At 42.3% G+C, this 27,867-nt stretch overlaps 1 protein-coding gene across 3 annotated transcripts; it reads left to right on the top strand.

Moving 5' to 3' along the window:
* Nucleotides 1-27,867, top strand: pcnx2 (pecanex 2). 3 transcript variants are annotated; one of them, XM_020461146.2, is made up of 34 exons: nt 1-395; nt 2,146-2,348; nt 4,078-4,195; nt 4,351-4,387; nt 4,778-5,923; nt 6,076-6,214; nt 6,335-6,495; nt 7,418-7,496; nt 7,633-7,768; nt 8,401-8,543; nt 8,646-8,799; nt 9,088-9,120; nt 9,789-9,960; nt 10,094-10,204; nt 10,323-10,414; nt 10,564-10,673; nt 10,777-10,885; nt 11,023-11,115; nt 11,764-11,914; nt 12,180-12,321; nt 14,184-14,361; nt 14,664-14,772; nt 14,969-15,098; nt 16,017-16,075; nt 16,248-16,463; nt 16,750-17,003; nt 17,545-17,778; nt 18,010-18,113; nt 20,181-20,325; nt 22,391-22,621; nt 24,807-25,081; nt 25,498-25,673; nt 26,585-27,018; nt 27,270-27,867. In XM_020461146.2, the coding sequence occupies exons 1-34, from the start codon at nt 243-245 to the stop codon at nt 27,438-27,440; spliced, it is 6,198 nt and encodes a 2,065-aa protein (XP_020316735.1). In that variant the 5' UTR covers nt 1-242; the 3' UTR covers nt 27,441-27,867. The 3 variants fall into 3 exon arrangements, with proteins under 3 accessions (XP_020316735.1, XP_031661044.1, XP_031661043.1); XM_031805183.1 differs by having other exon boundaries at nt 2-395; nt 6,353-6,495; XM_031805184.1 differs by lacking the exons at nt 14,184-14,361; nt 14,664-14,772; nt 14,969-15,098.

The raw sequence follows: 27,867 nt of genomic DNA, 5'->3' as shown, positions 1-27,867 counted from the left end.
AATCCAGGGTTTATATGCATAATTCATCTAGACGGACGGAGGTAGAGAAGAAGAGAGGATGAGAGAGAGAGCTGTCCGCACCATGTGAGATCTGACATTTGGATGAAATGATGCGGCGAGTAAATTGCGAATGATAGCTTGATAGAGCCAGTAGGGCTATAGTTTCAACATGGTAACAACGTAGTATATGGGCTACATATGAATTTGACCATCGTGATACGAATCTATTGCAGTTGAGGAGGATGGGCTCGCAACTGGTACAGACTCTGCGTCAGGGGGTTTGGGCATCATTGACAGGAGGTTGGTACCATGACCCGGACCAGAACACATTCAATAATTCCTGTCACCTCTATTTGTGGATGTTCCTTCTAATGTTGCCACTATCACTACATTTGGTGAGTATAAATTCAATCGAAGGCCCAGATCTTGTGTTGGCTTATAAGGTTTAGTGCGCCGCATCACTAAGCGCCCTTTTCATTGACAAACACGCTTCTCTTGGAGCAACATTCCGTTCTAATCTTTTATTTACAGTGATATGTTTTTTATCCTCAGCACTGAAACATTTCCGCTTATTTATGAATTGTATTGGCAGAAAATGGAATGGTCGCATTTTTCTCTGCATGCCGTTGGCTAGTATGTAGCACAGTGATGGAACGCATGGCTGCCACAGTGATGAAAAAGCAGAAAAGTCCAGGCATTGTAACACTTGACTGTAGGTAGCTAACACAGCGTTCACAAAGACAAACGGCGGCACACCTCACCTCTCTCCCGTTTGGATGTGATAGTATAGCCTACAGCACGCACTCACCTGCATTTGATCAATTTATTTTAGTGGCTAGTAGTCCTACGTCATTAATGATGCTGTTTGGGTTTGGTTTAATTTGGTCAAGATAGCCTATAAAAAATAAATTCCGGCACCAAATGTTGTGGTTGTGGTCTCTTTAATGTGTCACTTTATTTCCATCGTAATGGAATTGAATGTATTTTCATTTCAAGAATTCTATGCTATTTCTTGTACAGAATAGGCCTACTATGTTTCAGAATATGACCTATTGTCTGGTTAAATAAAGGGAGTTTCATTTAATATTAATTTAAGAAAAAACCCACACCGCTTGTTTCAGAGTTTATCTATAAATAACTTGATAAAAAAAAGGTCAAACGACATACAGTATGAGCTACTCTGAAGACCAAAAGCCTTCTGATTATTTGTGCAGATGTTAAAGTGATGAAGGACTGTCATTCTTATGTAATGGTGCAATATTGTCCCACCACTAACCCATTTCAAGGAGATTAGTTTTGTCCTCTATTTCAAGTTCTTATTTTATTCCCTATACCACAGAATGTGATATTGTGTCACTTCATAAGGGCCTGAATTTCCATACGCTTGATTTCTCAGAAAATATATATCGATATATGTTTTTATACAAATAATATAGAAATAGCTCTTGTCAATTAATTGTTTTTGGTTGATATATTACTTGACAATAAAATAGGCTGTAATTTTAAATAAGAATTTGTTCTTAATTGACTTGCCTAGTTAAATAAAGGTAAAATAAAATACAAATTGAATACAATGTTATTGTGTGATTATGAATTTTTTGGACTTGGTCCTCAGGGTTTGATGACAAGGAGCTAAACACAAAACGTATGACATCCCTTAGGCTGACTGTTCCTCTGAATTATAGATCAGAGCAAGTCACAAGCCCACAGTTTTACTGTTCATAATTTAATGTAGGCCTATAGCATACCTGTGTTTCAACATAATGAACACCATGGCTATTGCACATATTTGTTTCTATTGACAGGTTGGTTGATTCCTCTGATGACTCACTCATCTCAGTATGTAGCTGAGGGGCCACATGACTACATTATATGGTCGGAGCATTGACTTTTCATTCAGATCATCCTCAGACAATAGTTTTTCTTTCAGTGTCGCTCTTGGCTGTTTGAGCATAATATTGCAGCCCCAGATAGCTGCTTTGGCGTTGTGTTTCAGACTTAATTTGAGACTAGTTATCATATTGTTGAGGAAAGGTTGGGATGCACTCTGTGATGAAGAAGATTGCCATTTTTTAGTGGAATATTCTTTTATTGTCAGGATATGTGTTTTGAGATATTGAGGGAGTTTGTGTGTTCTATCCTCAGGCTCTTCCGCCCACCACCATGGCACTTAGTATATACTGCACCTCAGTCACCATCTTCTTCATCACGATAAAGATGGTCAACTATCGCCTTCATGTGATGTTTGATAAAGGTGACGTTGTGCCCCCAAGCAGTCTCTCTGATGTCATCCAAGGTGCAGAGAATAAAAGCAACGCGTCAGATTCATGTCTTGCAGCCAAATTAAGGTGAGCCTGTTTATAAAAACAAAATGTATAATAAATATAATCCAAAGTATACAGTCCATTCGGAAAGTATTCAGACCCCTTGACCTTTTACACATTTTGTTACATTACAGCTTTGTTCTAAATTAGATTAAATTATGTTTTTCCACATCAATCTACACACGATACGCCATAATGACGAAGGGAAAACAGGTTTTTAGATTTTTTTGCAAATATATAAAAAATAAAAAACAGAAATACCATATTTACATAAGTATTCAGACTCCTTGCTATGTGACACGAAATTGAGCTCCGGTGCATCCTGTTTCCATTGATCATCCTTGAGATGTTTCTACAACTTGATTGGATTCCACCTGTGGTAAATTCAATTGATTGGACATGATTTGGAAAGGCACACACCTGTCTATATAAGGTCCCACAGTTGACAATGAGTGTCGGAGCAAAAACCAAGCCACGAGGTCGAAGGAATTGTCTGTAGAGTTCCGAGACAGGATTGTGTCGAGGCACAGATCTGGGGAAGGGTACCAAACATTTCTGCAGCATTGAAGGTCCACAAGAACACAGTGGGCTCTGTCGTTCTTAAATGGAAGAAGTTTAGAACCACCAAGACACTTCCTAGAGCTGGCCGTCCGGCCAAACTGCAATCGGGGAGAAGGTCCTTGGGCAGGGATGTGACCAAGAACCCGATGGTCACTGACTGAGCTCCAGAGTTCCTCTGTGGAGATGAGTGAACCTTCCAGAAGGACAACCCTCTCTGCAGCACTCCCCCAATCAGGCCTTTATGGTAGAGTGGCCTTACGGAAGCCACTCCTCAGTAAAGGCACATGACAGCCCGCTTGGAGTTTGCCAAAAGGCACCTAATGGACTCTCAGACCATGAGAAACAAGATTCTCTGGTCTGATGAAATCAAGATTGAACTCTTTGGCCTGAATGCCAAGCGCCATGTCTGGAGGAAACCTGGCACCTTCCCAACGGTGAAGCATGGTGGTGGCAGCATCATCATGCTGTGGGGAAGGTTTTCAGCGGCAGGGACTGAGAGACTAGTCAGGATCAAGGGAAAGATGAACGGATCAAAGAGCTATCCTTGATGAAAACTTGCTCCAGAGTGCTCAAGACCTCAGACTGAGGTGAAAGTTCACCTTCCAACAGGACAACAACCCTAAGCACACAGCCAAGACAACGCAGGAGTAGTTTCGGGACAAGTCTCTGAATGTCCTTGAGTGGCCCAGCAAGATCTTGGACTTGAACCTTATCAAACATCTCTGGAGAGACTTGAAATTAGCTGTGCAGCGATGCTCCCCATCCAACCTGACAGAGCTTGAGAGGATCTGTAGAGAAGAATGGGAGAAACTCCCCAAATACTGGTGTGCCAAGCTTGTAGCGTCATACCCAAGATGACTCGAGTCTGTAATCGCTGCCAAAGGTGCTTCAACAAAGTACTGAGTAAAGGGTCTGAATACTTAAATGTGATATTTGAGTTGTTTTTTGAAATATACATTTACAAAAAACATTTTTATTTTGCTTTGTAGATTGATGTAAAAAACATTTCAATACATTTTAGAATAAGGCTGTAACGTAACAAAATGTGGACAAATTCAAGGGGTCTGAGTACTTTCCAAATGCACAATATAATGTCTCTTATGGGTAGTGCTTTTGTCTTGAAAAACATGATGTCATCCTTTGATAAATGAACTACCACAGATGGCCACATACTATACATCTTTCCAAATAGGAAAAGCAGCACGGTTCCTGACAGTGTTGCCATGACAATGTTGACGAGAAACAGGCCGAGTCCAGTCATCCAGGTTACAGTGAAACAGACAGAAACGGACCCTGGGTTGATTGGTGTGGTTAGTGTGCCATTATAACTACCCTCGAGCTCCATTCTACTACTATATTATATTATGGAATAGACATTTTTGAGTTAAAGCTAAGATGTGAATGAGCACTGCCCCCCCCCCCCCATTTCTCTATTCATCATCATCCATATTTCTTGCCCTTACAGGAGTGCCCAAAATCAGAAGACTTAAAGAATACTGAAGGTACTGTACTCTCCTATAATTTGAACACTGGTCTGATTCCCCCCTATAGTGGGAAATGGGTTTTCTATTTACAAATCTCACTGTGAGAATAACATGCTCTTCCTGGAATGCATTGTGTGGATGTAGTGATAAAATGATAATACTACTCATTATGCTAGCCCAGCACATTATTGCTTAAAATAGGCTCAGATAAGCATGTTGTCAGCTTCCAATAAATATTCTCACATAATGTTGGTTATTGGAAATTATGGATGGTATATTCTATATTCTTTATTGTTAGTTAAGAGCAGAAATTGTAAAGACTGAGATGTTTTTTCTTCTTCTTTCATTTATGAGGCATTCTAAATTCCGGTCAATATGCTCTTTGTAACATTAATGTATCTGTTGCAGCCCAGAGTGACAGTATCCCCAAGGAGAAACAACCCAGAGTGAGCCTACAGCCTGAGCAAGAGCTCTCCCCAGAGGACCTGTCTAGCCCCAACCCTGACCAGGCTGCCCCTCTCCTGCTGGGGGAGCAGAAGCATGTGGCTGATAGGGAGATTGCTGATGAGGGACTGCCCTCTTCCAAGGGGAGTGATGAAGAAAGCACAGACGAGACAAAGCAGGAGAAACAGCTCCAACAGGACCCCAACAACAACTCTCTAGAGGTCATTCAGGAGCGTGATGACCCCCTCCCACATCCTCCTCAGAATGACCAGCCAGAGGAGACATACTGCTCAGATGAGATCGCTGTTGTCTTTGTGGACAACTCTGGCCCATCAGCCCGCCTGGATGAGAACGACATGGTCAAGATCATCATCACCATGAGCTGTGATGCCCAGACGGCTGCGGAGCTGGAGGAGTCGGTCAAACAGAGCATCCTGGAGTCTGCCCAGGCACAGATGGGCATCGACCCCCATGGAGGGGCTGCTGGCGACTGCCTCATCAAAATCCCTGTTATCACCTTTGACTCACCTGAGGATGATGAACGGAGTGGTGCAGAGAATGAAGGGGAACCCTTATCTGAGGCTGACTCTGCTGAGCTGCAGACCCCAAGCCCAGACGGCCAGATCACCAAAGAGTTGATGAGCGCTGACTCTGCCGCTCTGGACTGCCGGGACTTAGAGTACAACGAGGCAGACCTGGAACACCCCAGCCCCCAGTTGACCACAGCCGACAACAGCTCCTCTGGCATTGATGTCCACTCCCACCCTGACGAGAACGACCCTCCGGACCTCAATGTGGATGCAGATGGCTTCCTGCGAATCCCGTCTATGTTCAGGAAGTACGGCCCAGGGGGCAGGACACACGTGCGAGGCCTGAGCATGGACAGCGGGAAGGATGCAGTCCTCATTGCTGACAGATCACAGAATAAACAGACCACCATGACCTCATCCAAGTCAGACCTGGAGGCCAAGGAGGGCCAGATCCCCAACGAGTCCAACTTTGTGGAGTTTGTGTCGCTGCTGGAGTCCATCAACAGCACCAGGGGAGCCAGTGGCATTGAAAACCCACCAGAGGAGGTGACAAATGAGGAGGACAGAGCCATGGAGGAAGGTGAGTCCAGGCATATGTAGGTTGTCAGATAATAATGATATACATGTAGACAGTTAAGACTTTAGGGGAGAAGTTATTGTCTCTGTTGTGCAAATAGCTGTGTTTTACTCATTCTTTATTGGTAAAATTGAAAACGAGTGTTGCTTTTGCAGAGGATGTCACTGCAAAAATTGAGGATAACGCAGAGACAGAGAGCCAGCAGGAGCGGCCAAACCCTCCCAATACTCTGGCCACAACAGACACCCTCCACACCATCCCCGAAACACGGATCCCCATTGTGTCTCCAGACAGGTAAACCTTTTCAAATGTCTCTTAGATATAAAAGGTCATCATCACAATTTACTTTATTTTGTTATTTGATCTGATCTTTATTGTAAATGAATGCATTTTTTTTATATAATCGTTGTATAGTTTGTCCTCTACTCTCAGTCCCCAGACAGACCGGGATAAAGACCCAGACTACGACTCCCTGCCCTCCCAAACATCTCAGTCAGAGAGCTCGATGCTCCAGGTCATATGCAGACCAGAGGCCACCAACAAGGAGGACGCCTATACTTTTCATACAGTCCACAGTAAGTGCAAAATATTATTGTGTGGCATCAATTCACTGAAGTCTACAAACTGGTTACAAACCCTAGATAATGTCGTAGTGAACTGACCCTTCGATAATCTCCGCCCTAGAATTTTGGCCAACAAATCGCAGCACTTCAAAGGATATCAACTGTCGATACATCGGACAAGCATCTGTTTAAATCGCTTGAAAACTGAGCGTTTTCGCCAAGAAATAAATGTTTAAATGGCTAAATAATTGAATAGTATCTTGCTACTGTGATTCTTGAAATGCAAAGCTTGTTGTAGTATTTTTTTAAATGTGAAATTATACTTTTGTTTAGTTCAGCTGGTTAGCTAGCTCTAAGTCACATTGACCACCAAAAGTTGCTAACACTAGCTAGCCACTTAATATAACCAGTTTTTCTCAAAATGTATGTTAGCTAGCTAACTCCCATCTCCTGTCAACATCAGGATATGATTTGAGAGCACTAGTTAGCTCCAAAAGTGGTTATAGCTTTGACTGCTTGCTGACAGTGAATTCAGAGCCAGTCAGTGGCAAGCTACACTACAAACTTAATTTTACCAGGTTCCCGTAAAGCAATTGTAATGACAGTCCACCACAACATACCCAAGAGTTTCCTGATTAGCAAGGGGTAGTCTGTATTTCATTTAATTGTCTATTAGAAACACAGTTTTAGAATATTGTGAGTGGATTTGTTTATTAGAAACACAGTTTGAGATCATTGTGAGCGGATTCCGGGTAGTGGTTCAATGGGAAATTGGGCTTCCCGGGAAAATGTTGGCAGAGGTTGCAACAGTAACCAAGGGTTAATTGTCTGTGCTATTATTGCCCAACTATTGTATAACATACTGTATGTATATCACTTATGTCATATCAGGTAGGTGTTTTAAATGTGAGGTTCTGTCTGCTCTCTATTCCAGGAGACAGACCTCGTAAACTGTATGCTGAGAGAGCCCTAAACCTACCCCTCGGAGCTGAACTTATCACAGGCAACATGTGGTACTATAACCTCAATTATTTAATATGTAATATTTGTATGAAGTTTTTGTTGTGTTCTATTACATTTGACAATGTTTAATTTGAGTTGTTTTTAAACGTCATGGGCTTTTACATGTGAACCTTGTCGTGTACCCAGTGATCTCCTGTCAACTTCCTCCAACTCAGAGTGCCAGGACGGGCTGGCGGGTGGACATACAGACTGCCCCTTCCAGCGCCGCATCATCCCTTCACACAGGCTTCGGCCTCGGAGAACTCACCCTGAAATCTTCCAGGTGGCTACACCCCCCCCACCTCAACCTCAACCCCTTTCCCCCATCCCTTTTCCCCCACCACCCATTCCTCCCCACCTTCCCTCACCCAAAATCTTCCAAGTCACTACACCCCGTCCCTCCACTCTTTCATCTCCTCTCTCCTCTCCCTTCCACTCCACCCATAAACCCCTATCCATCCCAGACAGTGGACGCAGGCAACCAAGGCCAAGCAGTGCTCCGACTCAGCACTGCAAATCAGAGTGCTGGCCATTAATCAAACTATAGTGACTCTGTGAGCAGAACAGAAACTGTCTGCCTGGCTCAGACATCACAAAGCACATCGTTCCTCTCAGTGCTAAATTCACAATGTATGGTTCATAACACTCACACACCACACACAAACACACACACACAGGAAATACACTGGGTGAAATGTACTGATGATTATTACTTACAATGTAGCTGTATGAAATAACTGATCTAAACATTATCTGTGTCATGACAGCGTGTAGTCAGTTATGAGTTGAAACTAACAGTCATGACGGTTTAAGACATCTATTATGTCAGTGTTATGTAACCTTTATGACTAAGGGTTCAATTAAAATTATATTGAGATTTATTTTACACTACAACCTGAATTCCACCTCTGACAGGAGGAGGACTCAATTGATGAATCATCAGAGACCTCCACACAGGAAAAGCCTTCTCGTAAGCTGTACTACAAGCTCAAGCTTTTTCCTGGGAAGTGGGTAAACATCTTGTATGACCGGCTCGCCTTGTTGGCGCTATTGGACAGGTAAGAGAAAAAGCTCCCATTCTATCTTTCCTTTTCCATTTCTCAGCGATTGATCAACTAGTTAACAGAGACTCGACTTTGACCTTTGCTATCTCTCCTCAGGAACCAGGATGTGGTGGAGAACATAGCAGTTGTGTTCCTGGCCTTTCTGGTGGCCTTCCTGGGATTCATCCTGCTCAACCATGGCTGCTTCAAAGACATCTGGGTTTTCCAGTTCTGCGTGGTCATAGCTAGCTGCCAGTACTCATTGTTAAAGGTAAGGAAGGTATCTATTTTGTAACAAAGGATAAGGCTTAATCAACCGTACAACCATTGCTGATCTGTGTTGACATAATTCAGATCAGTGATAGGATACCAGATCTGTGATAATACTGTGCCATTTTCAATGCTCCACCACATACTCCACTGTAACAATGGAATTAAGCTTTAGCTAAGTACTTTTTATCAGACACATTGCTGATGGAAACACATTTATCTGTCAGTCATTGACTGTATATCAGTTAATCACGTTATTAACACTTTGAACAAATTGTTTGTATTACAGAGTGTCCAACCTGATGCAGCCTCGCCGACACATGTGAGTCTGTATGGAACATATTCTAAAGGCATACTGTGAAGATACAAGTAACTGCCAAAATAATGGAAACACTTGATTAAATGAGGGATACAAAGTATATTGAAAGCAGTTGCTTCCACACAGGTGTGGTTCCTGAGGGAATTAAGCAATTAACATCCCTTCATGCTTAGGGCCATGTTGAAAAATGCTGGGCAGGCCATTATTTTAGCTTCTGTGGCTATGCCCCCATAGGATGACAATGCCCCATCCACAGGACACGAGTGGCCACTGAATGGTTTGATGAGCATGAAAACGATGTAAGCCATATGCCATGGCTGGCTCAGTCACCAGATCTCAACCCAATTGAACACTTATGGGAGATTCTGGAGCGGTGCCTGAGACTGTTTTTTCCACCACCATCAACAAAACATAAAATGATGGAATTTCTCACTGAAGAATGGTGTCGCATCTGTCCAATAGAGTTCGAGACACCTGTAGAATCTATGGCAAGATTCATTGAAGCTGTTCTGTTGGCCAAACGCTCTATTGAGATACTTTATGTTGGTGTTTCCTTTATTTAGGCAATTACCTTTATATTTTCACTGGTTGTTTAGTATTTTACATTTTTTCAAACTAGATTGTTCAAGGCTTTCTCTGCTTCATTTCACTCCCCTCTTGATGTTTTCCAGGGACACAATCAGATTGTTGCCTACAGCCGGGCTGCTTATTTCTGTATTTTCTGTGGCCTTATTTGGATTCTGGAACAGATGTTAAGAAGGAAGGACCTGCCTGTGTCCACTGTATATGGCATCACCATAGTATTAGCAGATGCTCTCAAATTCCTGAGAGACATTTTAGTGGGTAAGTCACGTACCATAAATCATTACTTTTACCTTTTTCCAGTCATCTCCATTAAACAATTTTAGATTATGTTTTATTTTGACATTCTAAAAAACGTATAGTTCTAAAGTCCTGTCTGTTCTATATTCGACAGGCATCACTTACTGCTTTCCTATCACATTTCTCGTTGGCCTGTTCCCACAAATCAACACCTTTATGATTTACCTGCTCGAACAAATAGACATTCATTTCTTTGGTGGAACAGGTGAGTAGCACTCTCTTTTCTGTTTGGCTTGACCTTCATAATTATGAACTGAATGTATACTGTACCACCATAAACTTAGTCCTTAACCTGATTCCTGTGTTTCCACTTCCTTTGTCAGCTGCAACTGGACTCCACTCAGCAGTGTACAGCATATTCCGTAGTCTGACAGCATTGTCTTTGCTGTACGGTTTCTGTTTTGGAGCTCTGAAGGTAGGAAGGAATTCCTTATTGAGTAAAGATGTGTGTATGATTACATGAAGGATATGTTTTGCACTGCGCCGGAACAGTTTGTTGCTGCAGAGGCAGTTTAGTCGAGCATGAAACTGTACAATAATCAATATTTCTATTCTGTTCTAAAGGAGCCCTGGGATGAACAGCATACCCCAGCCTTGTTCTCTGGGTTCTGTGGCTTGCTGGTGGTTCTCTCCTATCATCTGAGTGGGCAGAGCAGTGATCCGACTGTGCTGATGTAAGCCGCCTGCTTTTCTGCTCCTATTGTTATGCCTGCTAACATGCTGACTGTATGAGAGTTGTTAGTGCTAAGATATTCCCCTTTTTTTGTGTACATACAGGTCTCTGATCAAGTCCAAACTGATGCCCACTCTTGTGGACAGTGAGGAAGAGGGTGAAGACTCAGAAGACATCAAGGATCCTCTTCCAGAGAAGCTCATGAATTCAGTGGTAAGTCAGAGACTTGCATTGTTTCCTCCACTTCCACTCAACTGCTGTCCTCTGTTTTTGTTTCAGGACAAAATTTTGACTTTAACACATTATATTCCGCAATTGTGATATTGTATGATTTGCTTTTGCATTTGCAGAAGGAGATTCTTCTTTCAGATCTTGTGGTCTGCTCCATTGCCTACATTTTAACTTTTGCTATAACTTCAAGCACTGTCTTCCTGTCCCTAAAGGTGGGTTACCTACATCCAAACACCATCCCTAAACGATGTCATAAATGTTGTTTGTGTCATAAAGCAATGTTGTCTCATCAGTAAATAATTACTGTGGTGTCGTAAATAAAATGTTATCTGATAGGTTCAGTATTCAATCAACCCCCTTTTCTCTCCATCTCTCCCTCTTTATCCCTTCCTATCCCTTTCTCTCCCTCTCTCTCCCCCTACCCCTCTCTCTCTTTCTCTCCCTCTATCCCTTTCTCTCCCTCTATCCCTTTCTCTCCCTCTATCCCTTTCTATCCCTTTCTCTCTCTCTATCCCTTTCTCTCCCTCTCTATCCCTTTCTCTCCCTTTATCCCTTTCTCTCTCTCTTTCTCTCCCTCTCTCATTTTCTCTCCCTCTATCCCTTTCTCTCCCTATATCCCTTTCTCTCCCTCTATCCCTTTCTCTCCCTTTCTCTCTCTCTCTATCCCTTTCTATCCCTTTTCTCTATCCTTTTTCTCCCCTTTTCTCTCTCCCTCTCTATCCCCTTTTCTCTCTCCCTCCCGCTATATATATATTTCTCTCTCTATTCCTCTCTCTCTCTCTCTCTCTATATATATATATATATCTTTCTCTCTCTCTCTTTCTCTCTCTTTCTCTCTCTCTCTTCCTTTCTCTCCACAGCCCTTTGTGACCATAGTACTGTATGCGCTGGCAGGGACAGTGGGCTTTGTCACCCACTATCTTGTACCCCAGTTACGGAAGCACCACCCTTGGCTCTGGATCTCTCACCCAGTGCTAAAGAGCAATGAGTACTCCCAGTTTGAGCCCAGAGGTCAGTCCTGCCTTTATTGTTTAAAGAAATAAATAAAATTGGACACAATGCAGTTTTTCCTACTATAGACCTTTTGCATCTCTGACTCTCTGGTACAAATTTGATGAAAGACTACATTTAATAGCCTATAGTTCTATACACATGTGGGTTCAGTTAGTTGGGGAAGACCTATCTCCTGAGCTTTCATCTATACGGATTTGTCAAGTACTGCAAAAGTAAGAAACAGCTCTTGTGTGTGGTGAATAAAGTTGATTTCATTTTCCAGATGATGCTCAGTTGATGTGGTTTGAGCGTCTGTACGTGGGCCTGCTGTGTTTTGAGAAATACGTGGTTTACCCAGCCATCATTCTGAGTGCGCTCACCAATGATGGATTCTCACTCAGTCACCGCAAGAAGCTAGGCATCCAGTAAGTACCTTTCTCCTATTTTAATAACAAACACATACTCCCTCCTTTCCCTGAACAAAGACCCAGACCTGGGTCAAATGCAAAAGTATTTGAAAGTATTTGATGTGCGCTTGGTGTAATTTAGGGTTTGTACTTTTGGAACTATTCCAGTGATTCCATTGTACCAAGCTAACTAATTCAAGCCTATGCCAAGTATTGGACTTATGTATTGCAGGTTGACGTTTATTGTCATGAGTCTTGCTTGCCCTGGAAGCAGAACTGATCGGTTTCCACTAGATAGTCAAAATTGTCGATATCATAAAAATTCATGAAAACAAAAATGTGCTTTTTGATCTTAATTTAAGGTTAGGGTTAGACATTAGGGTTAGCAGTGTGATTCAGGTTTGGGCTAAGTTTAAAATCAGATTTTATGACTTTGTGGTTGTGCTAGCTAGTGACCAATCTGCAGAGCTGCCTTCAGTACATGAGTCATCTCAATAAATGCCAACCTGTGTATGTATTTGACCCAGGTCTTCTAAGAACCATTTTCAGTCTGTATAACATTCAGTTTGAAATGTAAAGTTAATCTCTTTGCAGGTAGACATTATGAAATACTTTAAACTTGCCTCTGTCTCACTTACGTAATTACCTTAAAATGTGAACATAAATCTTAATGTACAGATAACTGCCAAAATAACGGAAACACTTGTGTAAATGAGCATTACAAAGTATATTAAAATTAGGTGCTTCCACACAGGTGTTGTTAAAATCTGGTGATTTAGAAAGCCACAGCATATGGTTTCAATCGTTTTCATGCTCATCAAACCATTCAGTGACCACTCGTGCACTGCAGGCATTGTCCTCCTATGGTGGCATAACCACAGTAGCCAAAATAATACCTGTGGAAAGAAGTGGAGGACGCTCAACCAACCGACGTCAGTCGAGGTGCAACCAACATTTTTTTTTTATCATAGAAAAGGAAAAGGTGCAAGACTCGCTCACCATTAAACATTATTTGTTTTATTTAAGCAAGGTTAAAAGATTCATGTTTCGGCCTTCATCAGAATAATCCTGATGTTTATTCAGATGAAGGCTAAAACGTTCATCTTTTAACCTTGCTTAAATAAAACATAAAAATGTAATGGTGGGCGACTGTTGCGCCTTTTCCTTTTGAGTTCTAAAATAATGGCCCGCCTAGCATTTTATACATCATGGGATATTAATTGCTTAATTAACTCATTGCTTAATTAACCCAATTGAACACTTATAGGAGATTGTGGAGCGGCGCTTGAGACAGCATTTTCCAGCACCATCAACAAAAAAGCTGGTTATGGTATTTCTCATGGAAGAATGGTGGCGTATCCCTGCAATATAGTTCCAGACACTTGTAGAATCTATGCCGACGTGCATTGAAGTTGTTCTGGTGGCCCAACACTATTCAGACACTTTATGATGTCGTTTCCTTTATTTTGTCAGTTACATGTAGCAGCTGGGGAAACCTTACCCAGAAACACACAGTTCTTCATAGGTTTATAAAGTCTCCACCACTCCCTTCTGTGCATCTTGGAAGTGGAACAAAACCCTTAGCACCTTAATCAATCACATAAATATCACTTTCAACCCAGTTTGAATTATGTACATGTACTAACTAGTAGACAGTCAGTCACTTTGATGTCATCATCTGAACCTGGTCATCATGACAACAGTCACTTTGCATGTCAATTCTCTTGCTAGGGAAGAAAGTGTGATGTATACACAATATTCGCTAGTATTGGTGCATTTGTCTCCCCTGCTCCCGTCCCACTCAATGTCACCCCTCTGCTTTGCTCCGCTGTGTCACGCCTGTACACCTGAGTCGCTCAGGTCTCTGTGTCTCGCTCCAGCTGTGATGTCTTGTTGATGACAGTTGCTGGGATGAAGCTCCTCCGCGCCTCCTTTTGCAATCCCAGCTTCCAGTTCGTCACTCTCATCTTCACTATCGTCTTCTTCGAGTTCGACTGCAGCAGGGCCTCAGAGACCTTTCTGCTGGACTTCTTTATCATGTCCATTGTCTTCCACAAGGTCAGTCTGCGACGTGACCGGAGACTGGTACACACACTCCCAATGACAGACGTCTCACTACAATAAGATAGGAAAGGAATACAACTCACTATGACTGCGGTCCCCAAACTCCCTACAGTTGATTAACAAACATACAGTTTTCTTCGGGGTCTACATGAAGCAGCAAACACCTGCCAGCTGCTCTGTATGTAGAGTGGCCTTCCTACTTTTGATTATATTGGATTTATTTTTAGGATCTGGTCTAAAAATAACTGGCTTTGCTGTCTGTCAGTGACTCACAGCAGGTCTTTGTTCCTCGACAGCTCAGTGATCTGCTTCACAAGCTCCACTTCATAATGGTCTATATCGCACCGTGGCAGATTGCATGGGGTAGCGCCTTCCACGCATTCGCTCAGCCCTTCGCTGTGCCTCGTATCCTTTGGTTTTCACATGTGTAGAAACTACACAAGCTTCCGCATATGTTTTGACGTTGCTCTGACTGAAACTGTAATGTAACTGCAAATTTTACAGAAGATATGTGAGTATGGTAAACCTGTTGTCTCCAATTGAATTGATACCTGGTGGATTTTCCTTGGTTGTGGTGGTTCTCCTTCATGATGCAGCTCAGATTCAGCCATGTTGCTGCTGCAAACGTTTGTGACGACTCTGTTCTACACCCCTCTCAGCCCCTTCCTGGGCAGTGCCATCTTCGTCACCTCCTACCCACGGCCCGTCAAGTTCTGGGAGAGGAACTACAAGTAATGGCTTTTCACCGACCGCAGCATGAGATAAAGCACAATGAAATATGCATGCACCCCTTAAAGCACCATGGTGTGTCGGCCGCACCCCAGGGCATTCAGCCTTAGAGATGGGACATGGGAAAGTCCATTATGAATAAAGAAGGGGACAAGGGACGTCCGACTCAATTTGAGTCTATGACCAAACCATTGAGTTAGGTCGCTGTCAATAATTTTTCATCTGGTGAAAGTTCATTGTTAGTCACTCACCTCTGTTTCATCTGTTTTTATTAATGTGCTCAGAAAATATGCAAGTGGTGAATTATATGGCCTCCTAGAGCCCCTGTTGACGTCCATATAAGGACATTTCTTTCTCAGAGATGATGTCATGCACTCAGCTGACTGAGCCAAGTTTTAGTGCTATCCTGGATCCTTTTACCCTAAACCCTAACCACTACACTTACCCTAACCTTAATCCTTACCTTAACCATTTAAAATTTAAACTTCAAGGGGGTAGGGACGTCCCAAGGATTCTGGATAGCAAAGACCCTGAGCTAAGTGCTCTAGTCTAGGGGTATACAAGCAGAGTATAGAGACCACTAAAGATGATGGATAAAAGAAGTCTTACTCAGGACGTTTACCACTGAAAAGAATGGTCACAGTTCCGGTCTGCTTAAGGGATGTCTCTCCCATTGCGATAGCGACTGGGTCTGGTCTGCTTAGTTCATTGACTGTATATGAACCAGAAAAAAGGATCGAGTGAGATGTCTCGCTTCCTTTTCCATCTCTAACATTACTCCAGTCACTGAGTTATTGATGAGGATATATGTAATTAATTTAACACACAGAAAAGGTCCTATAAACCAGAATTAGACCATGTTTAGCTTATTTCAATGAATGTACTGTCTCCCTAATCTATGGTTTTGTACCATTTTGCAGCACCAAACGCATTGACAACTCTAATAGCAGACTGGTATCTCAGGTTGATAAAGAGACAGGTAACCTATTGAGTTTATTGAATAAATATCAACATGTTTTTTCCCCTAATTCACGTCAAAATAATAATCTGAATTAGAACTTCTCAACTCTACAAGGATCTTCTCATGGTTAATACGTTGGTTTGTTGGTCATGTCAATCAGTGTATTTTACATAAGCCTTTATTCCCCCAGGATGCGACGACAACAACCTGAACTCCATCTTCTATGAGTATCTGACGCGCTCTCTGCAGCACTCTCTGTGTGGTGACCTGATGCTGGGCCGCTGGGGAAACTACAGCTCTGGAGACTGCTTTATCCTGGCCTCTGACTACCTCAACGCCTTTGTTCACCTCATCGAGATCGGCAATGGCCTGGTCACCTTCCAGCTCCGAGGCCTGGAGTTCAGAGGTCAGATACTGACTAATATACAGCAACACAGTGAGGAGCACTAAACCACACCCGGAACCATATACATCTATATACACATAGATACTCTGTTTCTCTGATCACACTCTACGGATATGGGAAATATCTTGACTGTTGAATGTTACATGTTTGATATGTTTCATTTAATTCTGAAGTTATTCAAATTTTATCTGAAATTGTTTTCTAATAATCCTAAACCTTACATCTCGACCACAGATTTTAAATCACCATTAACATGATGGTCTGTGCTCCTTCTCCTCCTCCCCAGGTACATACTGCCAGCAGAGGGAGGTAGAGGCCATCACTGAGGGGGTGGAGGAGGATGATGCCTGTTGCTGCTGTGAGCCGGGCCACCTGCCCCACGTTCTGTCCTGCAACGCGGCCTTTAACCTGCGATGGCTGGCCTGGGAGGTCACCACCACCAAGTACCTGCTGGAGGGCTACAGCATCAGCGAGAACAATGCTGCCACCATGCTGCAGGTGTACGACCTGCGCAAACTGCTCATCACCTACTATCTGAAGGTTGTAGACCTTTTTACTTCTTATGGAAATGTAACAGACAATAACGGTTTTTGAATTTGAATTTAACCTATGATCTAAGCAGTATTTTAAACTGGGTGGTTTGAGCCCTGAATGTTGATTGGCTGAAAGCCGTAGTATGTCACAACGTATACCACGGGTATGACACAAATTACTTGTTTACAGTTCTAATTAGGTTGGTAACCAGTTTATAATAGCAATAAGGCACCTCAGGGGTTTGTGGTATATCGCCAATATACCACGGCTAATGGCCTGTGTTGCGTCGTGGATATGAACAGCCCTTAGCTGTGGGTTATTGACTATATGCCACTCCCCCTCAGGCCTTATTGCTCAATTATATTCATTTTTTTAAATTTTTTTATTTACTTTCAGCATCTTTGTAATTCATTACCGGTTTTATTTCATAAGCAGTTAAATAAATGTCATCCCATAGTAAGTCTGAGCTTGGTCTTATGCAGGCAAAAGGGAGTAGACCATAAAATCATCAATCTTCTGTTATTATGCCCTCTTGTTTCACCTCTAGAGCATAATCTACTACCTGATCCACTCCCTGAAGCTACAGACGTGGATCAAGGATTCCTCTATCACGGAGGCTCTGGTGTCCTACACCAAGTGGCACCACATAGAGAGAGACCCGGCCGTGTTCAGCGTTAAGATAGATGAGGACTACGTCCACTGCCTCCAGGGCGTCACCAGGGCCAGCTTCTGCAACGTCTATCTGGAGTGGATCCAGTACTGTGCCAACAAAATGGAGGAGGTAAGTAGAGATGTGAGATTGCAATGAACAGTACAATCATGCATGTAGTCAGGAAAAACTCCAGGCCCTAGTCTAGATCATTTTTCCTGATCAGGTCATGTGGTCAAGATAAACTTCAGGGCCTTATCATGACATGCATTATGACCCCATATTATACAGTTTTGTTTCCTTGCTGCTGGTCATTTCAGTGGATGTGAGCAATGAGAACCTTTGACCTTTGTGCTTTGCCAGCCTGTGGACTGTGACGAGGACTCCCCTCTGGTCACTCTGTGCTATGCCTTGTCTGTGCTGGGCAGGAGATCCTTGGGGACTGCATCTCACAACATGTCCAACAGGTAAACCTTCCATAGCTGTCAAATATTCATTCCTTTCATGTTTAATATGGGATTTATTAGCCTCCAGGCATGGACGGTAAAAACACATCAATCTACACTGAGCTGTAGTTCCATTGAGATTCAGCCTCTACTCATGGATGGTAAAAACACATCAATCTACACTAAGCTGTAGTTCCATTGAGATTCCGAAAGGGGGCAGCTATGGCTCTCGTGTGGTCAGGTGCCACAAAGAGGGACCTCGGTAAATTACAATTGACTCAGAACAGGGCAGTACGGCTGGCGCTTAAATGTACACGGAGAGCTAACATTAAAGTGGAGAAGAGATTGACTTCATCGCTACTTGTTTTTGTAAGAAGTATTGACATGCTGAATGCATCTGTTTAAACTACTAGCACCCAGCTCAGACACCCATGCATACCCCACAAGACATGTCACCAGAGGTCTCTTCACAGTCCCCAAGTCCAGAACAGACTATGGGAGGTACACAGTACTACATAGAGCCATGACTACATGGAACTAGTATATTCCACATCAGGTAACAGATGCAAGTAATAGAATCAGATTTAAAAAACAGATAAAAAATACACGTTATGGAACAGCGGGGACTGTGAAGAGATATACACACACACACACAGGTACAGACACACGCACCCTACACACGTACATTGTAATGTTGTTGTCTGGGGGTTTTATACATTTTGTGTTGTAGATATGTAGTGGTGTATTAATGTTATATGATGTACTGTTTTATCTTTTGTTTTATGTGTGATGTAAGAGCCTTAATGTGTTGGGACCCCAGGAAGATAGAAACCGAAACAGTTGAAGATGGAAGTTTACATACACCTTTGCCAAATACATATAAACTCAGTTTTTCACAATTCTTGACATTTCATCCGTGTAAAAATTCCCTGTCTTAGGTCAGTTAGGATCACCACTTTATTTTAAGAATGTGAAATGTCAGAATAATAGAAGAGAGAATGATTTATTTCAGCTTTTATTTTTTCCATCAAATTCCCAGTGGGTCAGAAGTTTACATACACTCAATTAGTATTTGGTAGCATTGCCTTTAAATTGTTTAACTTGGGTCAAACGTTTTGGATAGCCTTCCACAATAAGTTGGGTGAATTTTGGCCCATTCCTCCTGACAGAGCTGATGTAACCGAGTCAGGTTTGTAGGCCTTCTTGCTCGCCCACGCTTTTTCAGTTCTGCCCACAAATGTTCTATAGGACTGAGGTCAGAGCTTTGTAATGGCCACTCCAATACCTTGATATAGATACTTTTGTACCTGTTTTCTCCAGCATCTTCACAAGGTTCATAGCTGTTGTTCTGGGATTGATTTGCACTTTTCGCACCAAAGTACGTTCATCTCTAGGAGACAGAACGCGTCTCCTTCCTGAGCAGTATGACGGCTGAGTGGTCCCATGGTACTTGCGTACTATTGTTTGTACATATGAATGTGGTACCTTCAGGCATTTGGAAATTGCTCCCAAGGATGAACCAGACTTGTGGAGGCCTACAATTATTTTTCTGAGGTCTTGGCTGATTTCTTTTGATTTTCCCATGATGTCAAGCAAAGAGGCACTTTGTTTGAAGGTAGGCCTTGAAATACATCCACAGGTACACCTCCAATTGACTCAGGCTAATTGACATAATATATCAGAAGCTTCTAAAGCCTTGACATCATTTTCTGGAATTTTCCAAACTGTTTAAAGGCAAAGTCAACTTAGTGTATGTTAACTTCTGACTCATTGGAATTGTGATACAGTGAAATAATCTGTCTGTAAACAATTGTTGGAAAAATGACTTGTGTCATGCACAAAGTAGATGTCCTAACCGACATGCCAAAACTATAGTTTGTTAACAAGAAAATTGTAGAGTTGTTGAAAAACAAGTTTTAATGACTCCAACCTAAGTGTATGTAAACTTCCAACTTCAACTGTACAAATACACTGTAGTATCACAGTGGTACGCAAGTCTCTTTAAACTCTAACCCTCTGTTTGTTGTAATGTGTTTGCTGTAATGTGATTAAAAAAGACAATGCTCCCTTTCTGTCTCTCTAACTCAGTTTGGAGTCCTTCTTGTATGGGTTCAACACTCTGTTCAAAGGAGACTTCCGTATCGCCACTAAAGATGAGTGGGTGTTCACGGATATGGATCTGCTGCAGAAAGTGGTGGCCCCAGGTGTGAGGATGAGTCTCAAGCTCCATCAGGTATTCACAATAGCCTATCTTGAAGACAATAACATTTGCTCTCTTGTTCCCTTATTGAAGTAGAATATGTAGGTGACTGTACATTTAACCTTAAACTCTTCCTGTGCATTCTCAGTGGACTGTACATGTCTCTATTAACCATGGTATCTTGCTGTACAGTGCCTTCAGAAAGTATTCACACCCCTTTACTTGTTCCAAATGTTTAGTTAAACTGAATTTTAAAATGGATTAAATGGCCTACACATAATACCCCATAATGTCAACATGGAATTATGTTTTTACAAATGTCTACAAATTAATTAAAAATGAAAAGCGTAAATGTCTCGAGTCAGTAAGTATTCAACTCCTTTGTTATGGCAAGCCTATATGTTCAGGAGTAAAAATGTGCTTAGCAAGTCACATAATAAGTTGCATGGACTGTGTGCACTAATAGTGTTAAACATGATTTTTTTAATGACTACCTCATCTCTGGACCCCACACATACAATGGTCTATAAAGGTCCCTCAGTTGAGCAGTGAATTTCAAACACAGATTCAACCACAAAGACCAAAGAGAATTTCCAATGCCTCGCAAAGAAGGGTACCTATTTGTAGATTATTAAAAAATATATATTTATATATCCCTTTGAGCATGGTGAAGTTATTAATTACACTTTGGATGGTGAATCAATACACCCAGTCACTACAAAGATAAAGGCGTCCTCCCTAACTCAGTTGCCACAGAGGAAGGAAACTGCTCATGATGAGTGAATTGAAAATTGTTACAGAGTTTAATGGCTGCGATAGGAGAACACTGAGGATTGATCAACAACATTGTAGTTACTCCACATTACTAACCCAAATGTAAAGAAGGAAGCCTGTACAGAATAAAAAATATTCCAAAACATGCATCCTGTTTGTCCTAAATACAAACTGTTATGTTTTTGGCAAATCTAGTACAACATACTGAGTACCTTTTTTCAAGCATAGTGTGGCTGCATCATGTTATGGGTATTCTGGTAATCGTTAAGGACTGGGGAGTTTTTCAGGATAAAAAAGACGGAATGGCGCTAAGCACCAAATCTACACTGGAGTTTCTTGTTACTGAGTGGCCGAGTTAGTTTTTACTTAAATCTACTTGAAAATCTAAGACCTGAACATGGTTGTCTAGCAATGATCAACAACCAATATGACAAAGATTGAAGAATTTTGAAAATAATAATGGGCAAATGTTGCACAATCCATGTGTGGAAAGCTCTTAGAGACTTACTCGCAGCTGTAATCCCTGCCAAAGGTGATTCTAACGTCTATTAAAATATATATATATTTAACCAGGCAAGTCAGTAAAGAACAAATTCTTATTTACAATGATGGCCTACCCCGGACGACGCTGGGCCAATTGTGCGCCACCCTATGGGACTCCCAATCACGGCCAGATGTGATGCAGCCTGGATTCGAAACCAGGTACTGCATTGATGCCTCTTGCATTGAGATGCAGTGTCTTAGACCACTGTGCCACTCTATTGACTCAGGGTGTTGAATACTTATATCTAATTCATTTTTCATATATATATTTTTTTATACAAATGTTTGAATTTTCTTCCACTTTAACATTATAGAATATTTTGTGTAGATTCTTGACAAAAACATTAAATTAAATCAATTTCTATCCCACTTTGTAACACAACAAAATGTGGAAAAAGTCTAGGGATGTGAATACTTTCTGAAGGCACTTTACAGTAGAGCTGCAAAGATTGATTTATTTAGGCCAGGATGCAATCAAAGGCGCATTGTCGATAAGTGCACTGACTGCACTTTGCTTTTAAAGGTTATTTACCCTTGAGCTGACATCTGCAGCGTTTACTGTGAATGTGATTCCCACAAATGTCAAGAGAAATTGCCTTTAAAAGGAGCAATTCACGGGTAAAAGCGACGGATGTCGGCTCCAGTGCAAATTGCGCTATAAAAGTTTTCGACAATGCTCTGTTAATTGAATCCTGTCCTTTAAGTGGTTCAGTAAATCCCTGAAATAAAGCTTTTACTTATGGCGGTTCTACTTACTGCTCTGTTCCTTGGTTGTTCTCAGGACCACTTCACATGTCTGGAGGAGACCGAGGAGCCAGCCATCTTGTACGAGGCCATTAGTAACTACAAGACCAGTCTGGTGATCTGCCATGAAAGTGACCCAGCCTGGAGGAAGGCGGTTCTGTCCAGCCGGGACACTCTTCTCACACTGAGACACATGGTGGATGACGGCACGGACGAGTACAAGATCATCATGCTCTACAAACGCCACCTCAGCTTCAAGGTCATTAAGGTGGGTGTGGGATGAATGGTGTAGGGTGTAGATGCCCCTAGACACTGATCTTGGGTCAGTTTTGCATTTTCCCCACCAATGGTTAAAAAACTTCACCCCAGATTGGAATGAACAGTTGTGCTGAACACATGATGAATTCCAAGCCCCTATTCTGTAGCCACTTCTGTAGATCAGTGAGGAGTGTATAAAGTAAGCAATATGGCAGTTTTTCTACCAACCAATAGGCAAGATGAAGCTATTACGATATTGCTTACATCTATCCAGTCCTTTCAGATCTATAGAAATGCCTATGGTATTATAGTTCAAACTGGAATTATTCAGCATTGCTGTCTATTCAAGCTGTGTGAAGCTGTCTGGAACATGAGATGAAGTTACACTGATGTTCCTTCAAAAAGTATTCACACCCCTTGACTTTTTTCACATTTTATGGTGTTACAAAGTGGGATTCAAATGTATTTAATTGTATTTTCTTGTCAACAATCTACCCAAAATACTCTAATGTCACAGTTTTAGAAAAATTATAAAATATGTATTAAAAAATATATTTTAAAAAAAATATGAAGAAAAACATACTAGTATATCTTGATTAGATAAGTATTCAACCCCCTGAGTCAATACATGTTAGAATCACCTTTGATAGCAAATACACCTGTGAGCCTTTCTGGGTATGGCTCTAATAGCTCTCCACACCTGGTTGATTGGTTGATAATCATTGCTAGACAACCATTTTCAGGTCTTGACATAGACTTTCAAGCAGATTAAGTCAAAACTGTAACTCAGCTTCTCAGGAACATTCACTCTTCTTGGTAAGCAACTCCAGTGTAGATTTGGCCTTGTGTTTTTGGTTATTGTCCTGCTGAAAGGTGAATTAATCTCCCAGTGTCTGGTGGAAAGCTTTTTTATCCTGAAAAACTCCTCAGTCCTTAATGATTTCAAGCATACACATAACATGATGCAGCTACCACTATGCTTGAAAATATGGAAAGTGGTACTCAGTAATGTGTTGTATTGGATTTGGCAAAAACATAACACTTTGTATTCAAGACAAAAGGAAATTGCTTTGCCAAATTTTTTGCAGTATTACTTTAGTGCCTTGTTGCAAACAGGATGCATGTTTTGGAATTTGTGTATTTTGTACAGGCTTCCTTCTTTTCACTCTGTCAATTAGGTTAGTATTGTGGATTAACTACAATGTTGTTGATCCATCTTCAGTGTTCTCCTATCACAACCATTCAACTCTAACTGTTTTAAAGTCACCATTGGCCTCATGGTGAAATCCCTGAACGGTTTCTTTTCTCTCTGGCATCTGAGTCCTGTCTGTACCTTTGTTGTGGCTGGGTGTATTGATACACCATCCAAAGTGTAATTAATAACTTCACCATGCTCAAAGGGATATTCAATTTCTACTTTTTCTATTATTACCCATCTACCAAGTGCCCTTAAAAACCTCCCTGGTCTTTGTGGTTGAATCTGTATTTGAAATGTACTGCTCGACTGAGGGACCTTACAGATAATTGTATAAGTGGGGTACAGAGATCATGTTACACTATTATTGAACACAGAGTGAGTCCATGCAACTTATTATGTAACTTGTTAGGCAAATGCTTACTCCTGAACATATTCAGGCTTGCCATAACAAAGGGGTTGAATACTTATTGACCTAAGACATTTCAGCTTTTCATTTTTAATTAATTTGTAAAAACATAATTCAACTTTGACATTATGGGGTATTGTGTGTAGGCCAGTGACACCCTAAATTTAATCAATTTTAAATTCAGTCTGAAACACAAAATATAGAAAAGGTCAAGTGCTGTGAATATTTTCACAAGGCACTGTATATTAATAGAGTTTAGAGTGTGCAGTGTGGGGTAGACGAGTTGTTGGTTTGGTTAATGAAGTAAAGAAACTTTATCCAAATGGATCTGCCATATCCAATTGATTAAAATTGTGATTTAATCAGAGTAAAAAAATGTGGAATTGGACAAGGTGTGTGATGTGTTTTCAGGTGTCAATAGTACTACCCTGATCCCTCTCTCTGCCATCGCCAGTAGATTGAAGTCATGATTTAATCATAGTATCATAGTTGATTAAAATGGTGATTTAAATCAAATAAGTATGGATTTGGACTGTCATGTGTATTCAGATGTCAGTAATACTACCCTCTTCATCCTCTCCTCTCTTCTAGATCAATAAGGAGTGTGTAAGGGGTCTGTGGGCTGGCCAGCAGCAGGAGCTGGTGTTCTTGCGCAACCGCAACCCAGAGCGAGGCAGCATCCAGAACTCCAAGCAGGCCCTGCGAAACATGATCAACTCGTCGTGCGACCAGCCACTGGGCTACCCCATGTACGTGTCCCCCCTCACCACCTCCTACATGGGCACCCACAAGCAGCTGAGGAGCATCTGGGGCGGCCCTCTCAGCCTGGACAGCATCAGGACCTGGCTCTTCTCCAAGTGGCTGCGGTGAGTGCTTGCTGCCAAGGGGAAACAGAAGGGTATCCTTTATCAGCCAGTCTGCTAGAGCTCTGCTCCCCTATGGATGGAATCCAATCAGGGACGTTTCTGCTGTGACAGCACCACTCTTTCCAAAACCTATAGGGCTAAAGTGCTGCGACATGTTTGGCTGCATCCAGAGAGATTGAAATAACTAACTGACCATTAGCATCTTCTGTTAGGCTAATGGAACTTTTTATGTTTAGAGTGTTTATTGGGTGGAGGCACAGCTGCACTGTGTAAGCTTTTTATAGGTCCATGCTTTCGATTGACATTATCAATCCAGATTCATTGCCCTTGAGTTAAACAACATTTTAATAGAGCTGTCGGACGGCATATAAAGGTAACATAGGGCTACTGTGTGTGTGTGTGTGTGTGTGTTGCAGGGTGCGGAAGGATAACCTGACCAGTTGTAACAGTGGTGTGAACATGGAGGATGTGGACTGTGCAGGGGGCTCCTCTTCTCTGAGCCACAACCCAAACTCCATCACCTCCCAGAGCCTGAGTCTTTACCAGGCCAGGCCCAACAGGACCTCTCACGCCAATAGGCAGCACGCTGCAGGTTTGGTTCACCAGATTTTCTCTACTGGAGATGCACACGTATGCTCAACAAATGCAATATATGATAAGTTTAAAGGGATGGTTCACCCAAGTTACTCATTTACATATTGGTTTCCTTACCATGAAAGCATTACACATCTAAGTAGAGTACATTGATGTGTCTTGCACAGCTATGTTCATGGTTCTGCCATGTTAGGTTCTGACAGCCATGTTCAGGGTTCTGCCATGTTAGGTTCTGACAGCTATGTTCAGGGTTCTGCCATGTTAGGTTCTGACAGCTATGTTCATGGTTCTGCCATGTTAGGTTCTGACAGCTATGTTCAGTGTTCTGCCATGTTAGGTTCTGACAGCCATGTTCAGTGTTCTGCCATGTTAGGTTCTGACAGCCATGTTCAGGGTTCTGCCATGTTAGGTTCTGACAGCCATGTTCAGGGTTCTGCCATGTTAGGTTCTGACAGCCATGTTCAGGGCTCTGCCATGTTAGGTTCTGACAGCTATGTTCATGGTTCTGCCATGTTAGGTTCTGACATCTATGTTCATGGTTCTGACAGCCATGTTCAGGGTTCTGCCATGTTAGGTTCTGACAGCCATGTTCAGGGTTCTGCCATGTTAGGTTCTGACAGCTATGTTCAGGGTTCTGCCATGTTAGGTTCTGACAGCCATGTTCAGGGTTCTGCCATGTTAGGTTCTGACAGCTATGTTCAGGGTTCTGCCATGTTAGGTTCTGACAGCTATGTTCAGGGTTCTGCCATGTTAGGTTCTGACAGCTATGTTCATGGTTCTGCCATGTTAGGTTCTGACATCTATGTTCAGGGTTCTGCCATGTTAGGTTCTGACATCTATGTTCAGGGTTCTGCCATGTTAGGTTCTGACACTGACTGTGTCTTCTTGTCTTTATGTGCATCCATCCAGCCAGAAGAGAGTACCGGAGCCGCTCAGTGCAGCCCCAGAGCCAGCGGCCTCCAGTCACCAGCCAGTCAGGGCCCATCCTGGACAGCCAGCAGGTGTCAGCTTCTGCCAACGGCCTGGTGCAGCGCCTCTCCAATAGCCAGCTGTCCTTCAACACCTCCATCGCCTCCATCTTCTCCCAGGTGCCGCGGCTCTCCACGGCCGGGGGCCAACTGAGCTCCCAGCTCCAGGCTGCAGCCCACCACCGTTCAAGTCAGGTGTCCTCCTCCAGCTCCACCCTCAGCCTGCTGTTCGGCAAGAGGAGCTTCTCCAGTGGTCTGGTCATTTCCGGCTTGTCGGCGGCCGAGGGGGGCAACACCACGGACACGCAGTCGTCCAGCAGCGTCAACATCGCCATGGGTGGACCCTCCTGCCGGTCCACTAGCCGAGCCACACAGGTAGAAGCTACAGCCCGATAACATATTTAGTAGCATTTATTAACGTTTAACTATGTTGTGGTTACCTATGTTAGCATTTAATGTCAACAGTTGATTGAGGACACAGAACCTTTAAATAAGTCAAATTCAAATTAAACTAAATGAGCTTTTTAGTTGGTACAATGCATCAGATTTCAGATTGTATTAAATAAATGTAATGAAATAATTCTGAATGAATTAAGAATTTTCTATCTTTTCTATGGTGCTCCCAGTGGACATCAGAGCCCTACGAGAGTATAGATGCAACCTACTCCAACACTCCCAATGGCGCGAAAGACAACAAGCCTTCAAGTGACAAAGGCTGCACACAGGTCGCAGATCAGAGCCAGGAGGACACAACAACTTCTGAAACCCACGAACTTCCAGAGCAAAAGACTATCTGAGACCACCAACACCTACCTCACTCCGCAGCATGTTCAGCCCCAGTGTTCTGAATGTAAACAACAATGCCTGTTGCTCGAGTGACAAAATAAACTTTTTTGTAAGAAAGACAACTCCTGCACCGTTCATGATCCTACACCGGGAGGGTTGTCCAAAGGGTTGTGAATTATGTGATGTGTCAATAGTGTACTAAAAACTCATAAACACTTAACAAATTATACACATTCAAAGGTTCAGTCGTGTTCAGGGTGTCGCTGGATCACTTGATTCATTTCATACTGTGGAGTAAATGTGAACAATAATCACAGATCACTTTAAGGATATATCTGGTGCATGAGATATGGGCACTTTCCATGGACTGATGTTCATTTTTCACAATGTGCTCAGTTTACCAATAAAAAACCTAACAAAAAGGTGCTTGAAACAAAG

This window comes from Oncorhynchus kisutch, linkage group LG25 (genome assembly GCF_002021735.2).
Source record: "Oncorhynchus kisutch isolate 150728-3 linkage group LG25, Okis_V2, whole genome shotgun sequence".
Taxonomy (NCBI): domain Eukaryota; kingdom Metazoa; phylum Chordata; class Actinopteri; order Salmoniformes; family Salmonidae; genus Oncorhynchus; species Oncorhynchus kisutch.
Note: the sequence above shows the minus strand (reverse complement) of the source record. Positions and strands in the feature narration are given on the sequence as shown.

Coding starts and splice junctions, on each gene's coding strand:
- pcnx2 (XM_020461146.2), top strand. CDS start 243: ATGGGCTCGCAACTGGTACAGACTCTGCGTCAGGGGGTTTGGGCATCA. Junction 9,121..9,788: donor ATGCAGCCTCGCCGACACAT/GTGAGTCTGTAT, acceptor GATGTTTTCCAG/GGACACAATCAGATTGTTGC. Junction 9,961..10,093: donor CCTGAGAGACATTTTAGTGG/GTAAGTCACGTA, acceptor TATATTCGACAG/GCATCACTTACTGCTTTCCT.